Source organism: Salvelinus sp. IW2-2015, unplaced genomic scaffold (genome assembly GCF_002910315.2).
Source record: "Salvelinus sp. IW2-2015 unplaced genomic scaffold, ASM291031v2 Un_scaffold849, whole genome shotgun sequence".
In the NCBI taxonomy this organism is placed as follows: Eukaryota; Metazoa; Chordata; class Actinopteri; order Salmoniformes; family Salmonidae; genus Salvelinus; species Salvelinus sp. IW2-2015.
Genome location: NW_019942628.1, coordinates 305,919 through 313,418, shown reverse-complemented (window position 1 = coordinate 313,418; position 7,500 = coordinate 305,919). Strand labels below are relative to the sequence as shown.

Below are 7,500 nucleotides of genomic sequence, written 5' to 3'. Positions count from 1 at the left end.
GTGCACAATTGGCCCAGTGTCGTCCAGTTTTGGTGGAGGGTTTGTCCGGGGGGGGCTTTACTTTGTTCATCGTCCTCTAGCGACTCCTTTTGACATGCCGGGCACCTGCAAGCTGACTTCAGCCGTCAGTTGAACAGTGTTTCCTCCGACACATTGGTGTGGCTGGTTTCCGGGTTAAGCGAGTGGGTGTTAAGAAGCGCGGTTTGGCGGATCGTGTTTCGGAGCCCGTTGGGGAGCTGCAGCGATGAGACAAGATCATAATTGGATCGCAATTGGGGAGAAAAAAGTGTTAAAAAAACATTGTTTGCATACATTTTCTCCTGACCCACCAATTAAATTAAACCATTGTAGACACTATCTAGGAATCCTTTATGGACAGTAACCGCTGAAGCAGTCAGGATTATACTGAACTGAGTCACTCTATTCATTTATTTTTATTTAACCTTTATTTAACTAGGCAAGTCAGTTAGGAACAAATTCTTATTTACAGTGACGGCCTACCAAAAGGCAAAAGGCCTCCTGCGGGGACGGGAACTGGGGTTATTTAATTTTTTTATTAAATAGAAATATAGGACAAAACACACATCGCGACAAGAGAGACAACATAACACTACATAAAGAGAGACCTAAGACAACAACATAGCAAGGCAGCAACACATGACAACACAGCATGGTAGCAACACAACATAGCAACAACATGGTAGCAGCACAACATGGTAGCAGCACAAAACATGGTACAAACATTATTGGGCACAGACAACAGCAAAAAGGGCAAGAAGGTAGAGACAACAATACATCACACAAAGCAGCCACAACTGTCAGTAAGAGTGTCCATGACTGAGTCTTTGAATGAAGAGATAAAACTGTCCAGTTTGAGTGTTTGTTGCAGCTCGTTCCAGTCGCTGGCTGCAGCGAACTGAAAAGAGGAGTGACCCAGGGATGTCTGTGCTTTGGGGACCTTTAACAGAATATGACTGGCAGAACGGGTGTTATATGTGGAGGATGAGGGCTGCAGTAGATATCTCAGATAGTGGGGAGTGCGACGGGTATACAGAGATGACCAGTTTACAGATGGGTATAGAGTGCAGTGATGTGTCCTATAAGGAGCATTGGTGGCAAATCTGATGGCCGAATGGTAAAGAACATCTAGCCGCTCGAGAGCACCCTTACCTGCCGATCTATAAATTACGTTTCCGTAATCTAGCATGGGTAGGATGGTCATCTGAATCAGGGTTAGTTTGGCAGCTGGGGTGAAAGAGGAGCGATTACGATAGAGGAAACCAAGTCTAGATTTAACTTTAGCCTGCATCTTTGATATGTGCTGNAGGGTTAGTTTGGCAGCTGGGGTGAAAGAGGAGCGATTACGATAGAGGAAACCAAGTCTAGATTTAACTTTAGCCTGCATCTTTGATATGTGCTGTGAGAAGGACAGTGTACCATCTAGCCATACTCCCAAGTACTTGTATGAGGTGACAGCCTCAAGATCTAAATCCTCAAGGGTAATAATCACACCAGTGGGGAGAGGGGCATTCTTCTTACCAAACCACATGACCTTTATTTTGGAGGTGTTCAGAATAAGGTTAAGGTTAGGGAAAGCTTGTTGGACACTAAGAAATGTAAAGCATTTAACACAAAAGCATATTGTACAGCAATTTCATTAGGTAATATTCTTTGCAAGAATTTTTTTTAATATATAACGACTTGGGGCTAGCCATTGTAAGTTCAGAGTCATTCGCCCCAACAGTGCGTGTGTGCTGGAGGCGAGCGAAAGCTCGGGAGAGAGGGGGGAGTGTGGTGGGGGTACCTGTACCAGACAGGGGGAGACAGCCCAGGGCAGGCAGTGAACAGATCGCCAGGTGGAATCCAAGCAGCAGCGCAGCAGGCAACAGGAGTAGGTGTCACACCCACTTGGGAGAAGCTTTTATTTCTAGAGGCAGATTTCTTGTAGAACATGCCAGTGGATGGTCTTTGAACAGCAGGTGGGGGCTTCAAAGACTCCTGCCACTTGTTGGGCCCAAAGACCTCGACACCGTTTACTTCACACCTCAGTGCTAATTGTTTTTGTATCTGTGCTTGCAAGCCTGGCAGCTCAGTTCCAGGTTGAATGGTGTCGTCAAATCAAATCCAAGTATATTTGTCACATGCGCCGAATACAACAGCTGTAGACCTTACAGTGAAATGCTTACTTACAGGCTCTAACCCACAGTGCAAAAAAAGGTATTAGATGAACAATAGATAAGTAAAGAAATAAAACAACAGTAAAAAGACAGTAGCAAGGCTATATACGGTAGCTAGGCTACATACAGACACCGGTTAGTCGGGCTGATTGAAGTAGTATGTACATGTAGATATGGTTAAAGTGACTATGCATATATGATAAACAGAGAGTAACAGTAACGTAAAAGAGGGGTTGGCGGGTGGTGGGTGGCGGGTGGCAGAACACAATGCAGATAGCCCGGTTAGCCAATGTGTGGGGGCAATAGTTGGTCGGGCCAATTGAGGTAGTATGTACATGCATGTATAGTTAAAGTGACTATGCATATATGATTAACAGAGAGTAGCAGCAACAGAGGCTCAGCTCTCTGCTGTTTGTTTGCTAGCCTCCGTATGGCTTGGAAAAAGGAAACCTTAGTCTTGCCTTGGCGCCTATCCCTTCATATCCGCTTCCAGACACGAGTTTAGACTTTGTTTAATCCACAAATTTGGCCAAAAATTACAATCCAGATTTGAGTTTCGAGTGACTTTGGTCGTTTGGCAGCAGCCTACCTGCACGCGGTAAAGAAAGGCTACGGCAAAGCTCGCGCTCTCTATGACTATTGCTGTGTCTGACCTGCCCTATCTATCTATATCTATCTATATATATATATATATATATCCATCTATCTATCTATCTATCTATCTATCTATCTATCTATCTATCTATCTATCTATCTATCTATCTATCTATCTATCTATCTATCTATCTATCTATCTTATCTGTCTGTCTGTCTGTCTGTCTGTCCTGTCCTGACTCTGTCCTGTCTGTCTCTCTGTCTGTCTGTCTGTCTGTCTGTCTGTCTGTCTGTCTGTCCTGTCTGTCTGTCTGTCTGTCTGCACTCTGTCTGTCTGTCCTGTCACCCTGTTCATGGTCTAGATCTGTCTGTCGTCCTTGTCCTCGTCTGTCTGGTCTGTCGTTTGTCTGTGCGCTCTCCACTCTGTTCTTACTGTCCCATTTCTCCTTCTTCATTTTCTTTTCATCTCATCTAATTTCTTCTGCCCATCTGCTACGCCCTCATTTCCCTCTCTCTGTCCTCCAGAGGTCCCACCTTCCTGCGTCGGCCCATCAACCCAGGTGGTCCTGGAGAGGAGGGGGTAGAGTTCCAGGTGCCAGCAGTGCAGGGAGACCCTCAGCCCAACGTACGCTGGAGGAAAGAATGAATGTTGAACATGTGCCCCGTGGGAGAGTAAGACCCTTCTTCAGTAGTACTCTGTTTCCTCTATTTGACCAACTTAATCAACATATCAGCAGTCAACGCAACCAACCAATCAATCAATCAATCCATCAAAACAACCAACTAAATCAACCCAATCAATATTACATCAAACCAAAACCAGACCAACCAAGACTCAAATCCCATCGAATTTATTGTGGCATTTAGCAGGAAGCACTTTTTTATTACACGATAAATATTTCAACAGCCTGGTTGAGCAGAAATGCCACAAGGACTGTGCTTTGCCGAAAGCAATTCCAGGTGAAAGCTTGTTGACGGAAGCAATGTCCAAAGACTGTTGTAAATACAGGATTCAGGTGAAAGCTTGTGAGCAGATGAATGCACAGAGCCTGTGACAAAAGCTGTCATCCAAGGCAAAGGGTGGCTACTTTGAAATCAAAATAATATTAATTTGATTTGTTTAATACACTGCTAGAATATAGTAGCAAAATATATGAAAACCCTGATTACGTAGCCGTGTGTCCAAACGGTTGACTGGTACTGTATATTCTCTGAGTATCTCCCTTGGCCCCCCGCTGTCTCCTCCATCATTAGTATTCGATGTGATGACCTGTAATAGCCATGAGGTAGCCATGATGAGTTATATAGGCTAACTAACGAGTGATCAATGTTAAGAGAGACCACTGTCTCTCCTCTCTCTCTCTCTCTCTCTCTTCTCGCTCTCTCTCTCTCTCTCTCTCTCTCTCTCTCTCTCTCTCTCTCTCTCTCTCTCTCTCCTCTCTCTCTCTCTCTCTCTCTCTCTCTCTCTCTCTCTCTCTCTCTCTCTCTCTCTCTCTGTGTGTGTGCTGATAACTCTACAGGACAGACAGGACTGATGCCAGCTCTCTCTCACCTGCCCGTCTCAGCCTGCCAGCCAGCAGGCATTAAACAGGACCATTAGGCTGTTCACAACACTCATTAAACACACAGGGTAACCCTGCTAGCAGCTAGACAAACACACTGTGCCCCCATAGCTATGTCTGTCAATCAGTGGTCAGCCAAAGGGGCCATAACAGAGGCCAGAGCCTGCAGACAGACAGACAGACAGACTGATAGGCAGGGTATCTATGAGTGTGCCAACTGAGAACGTGACCCTGGGAGTGTGTGCAGGTGCAGCTGTACAGGTGAGCCCTTGGCACAAAATCACACACACACACGCACACACAAACACACCACACAACAATAAACCCATTCACCCTTTCTGAGAAAGAGAGAGAAACAGAAAGAGCCACACCAGGTTCTGTGTGGGTTCTCTGTGTGTCATAGTTTATACAGAAAACTGTCCCACTCTGGTTCCTGTTAAACATATTTTTTCTAACTAGTGCCAGCACTGATAGTGTTCTTGTTTGGTGCCCTCTATTGGCCCTGTGCTCCCTGTGCCCCACTGTGGCTCACAGTCACTGCACAGAGTCAAACGCAGGGCTGTGTCACGTCAGAAGCAGGGTTGTGTCACTACCAAGCTTCAAAGAGACTGGACTGTCCAACACTAGGGTCACTCACTGCTAAGGTCATCCAGTGATTCATTTAAGCCAGATCCTGCCGGGAACAGAATCCTGCATCTCTCATTCCAGAACCTATTTTACCAGATCTGGTACCTCTCTTGGCATGAAAAATGATTGTCACTGTTTGCAATGTAAAAAAGTGATCAGTGTTGATTCGTGCTGCCTCCACTGTAATTCTCCTGCCCCGCCCCGTATAAAATGTCATGTGAAAATGTGATCAGTGTTGATTCGTGCTGCCTCCACTGTAATTCTCCTGCCCCGTATAAAATGTCATGTGAAAAAAAGAAGAGAGATTAAGGGAGGGCAGGGGGATCAGGAATATAATAAGTGGAGGGAAGGGGGGATCAGGACATATAAAAGGGAGGGAACAGGGGGGATCAGGACTATCAAAAGGGAGGGCAGGGGGAATCAGGACATACATAAGGGAGTGAAGGGGAGCAGCAGCCACCCCCACCTAAACAGCAGCCCCCACTCAAACCAATAAACAGGCCAGCCCCAGCCTAAACAGCAGCCCCACCTTAAACAGGCAGCCCCACCTAACAAGCAGCCCCACCTAAACAGCAGCCCCACCTAAACCAGACCACGCAGCTCCACCTAAACAGCAGCCCCACCTAAACAGCAGGCCCACCTCGACCATGACATGGTTGATCTTATTGGTTCTTTGCATTTTCATTCAGCCCACACAGGCTACACAAAAGCACAGGCACATTACACAGAGCATGGTTTGTTATTTCAGGGCTGGCATGGTTCTGGTGTTCAATGTATTTTAATATCCTGACAGCTAGCGTTGTTCGTGTTAATGTTGTGCATCATTATCTGCAGGCAACTGAATTACATGTATTTATATCATATTATGACAGGTTCTGTCTGCTCAGACAGGCAGTGTGTTTGATGTTGTAACTGCAGATACGCTGCACAGTGGGGAAAGATACTGACTTGTACAATAAAGACTGTTCACTCCCAGAGCAACAAAGACTGCAGAGAATGTCCAAATTAAAATAATACACCCTTCACACATTCATCCAGTCTGCTTCAAAGGAGAATGAGTACAGATAGCACTGAAACAAATACAAATGGGACTGTAATTATGAACACTGCAATACTGATGTCTAATCATTTACTGCTTTGTTTCCCATGTTCGGTGCTTTCTCCTCCAAATATGACTGTACTTCAAAAGGCAAGAGATAAATTCTTATTCTAGGATTTATCTATGCTATTAAACTCTTGAGTGTGTTAATACATTTTACAATGAATACTATCTCATTTCCTGAAGCAAAGCTACATCAAAGACATGAATGAGTAAGTTAGTTGTGTCTATTTGGCTTAGCTCATGAACCCTACCCTATGAACCCTACCCTATGAACCCTACCTTATGAACCCTACTTATGAACCCTACCTATGAACCTACCTATGAACCCTACCTATGAACCCTACCTTATGACCCTACCTATGAACCTACCTTATGAACCCTACCTATGACCCTACCTTATGAACCCTACTTATGAACCCAGACTTATGCCCCTACCCTATGAACCCTACCCTATGAACCCTACCTATGAACCCTACCCTATTGACCCTACATTATGAACCCTACCTTACGAATCCTACCTTATGACCCTACCCTATGAACCCTACCCTATGACCCTACCCTATGAACCCTACCTATGGACCCTACCTATGAACCCTACCTTATGAACCCTACATTATGAACCCTACCTTATGAACCCTACCTTATGAACCTACCTTATGAACCCTACCCTATGAACCTACTACCTATGAACCCTACTTATGAACTCTACATTATGACTTACCTCATGAACCCTACCTGTGAACCTACGTTATGAATCCTACCTATGAACCCTACCTCATGAACCTACCCTGTGAACCCTACATTATGAACCTCTAATTATGAACCCTACCTCATGAACCCTACCCTATGAACCTACCTATGAACCTACCTTATGAACCCTACTTATGAACCTACCTTATGAACCCTAACTATGAACCCTACCTTATGAACCTACCTTATGAACCCTACTCATGAACCCTACCTATGAACTACCTTATGAACCCTAATTATGAACCCTACCTCATGAACCTACTATGACCCTACCCTAGAACCCTACTATGAACCTACCTATGAACCCTACTTATGAACCCTACATTTGAACCTCCATGAACCTACTATGAACCTACCTATGAACTCTACCTCATGAACCTATCCTTATCATACACAAACAGAGCAGCTAGAAGCTAGCCTTGACAAATGTTTGTTAGCCTGTGTTTAATGTGATGACCTTCGTGCTTCATTAATAAATTGGGAGGTGACGGAACAGCACGGAAGGGGGGTGGTCTGGAGAGCTCTGAGGTACTGGAACGCATGAACCAAAAGAAAATCCCCTTATGTGAGAGATTCAGGCACGCTTTTCTTTCTGACCACAGAAACAACCGCACGTTGGTCTCTAGGTCCAATGTTGAGCAAACCATAAATCCCGGCCGCCCAACACAAATCAATTATCAGGCCACAT

The 7,500-nt window shown here is 45.0% G+C and overlaps 1 protein-coding gene across 1 annotated transcript in view; it reads left to right on the top strand.

Annotated features, from left to right (window-relative positions):
* The window catches only part of LOC139022597 (roundabout homolog 2-like), a 45,037-nt gene that overhangs the window by 4,907 nt on the left and 32,630 nt on the right, over positions 1–7,500 (top strand). The window contains exons 4-5 of the mRNA XM_070438369.1: positions 3,299–3,396; positions 4,868–4,901. Coding sequence (XP_070294470.1) covers positions 3,299–3,396; positions 4,868–4,901 — 132 coding nt within the window. The remainder of the gene's footprint in view (positions 1–3,298; positions 3,397–4,867; positions 4,902–7,500) is intronic.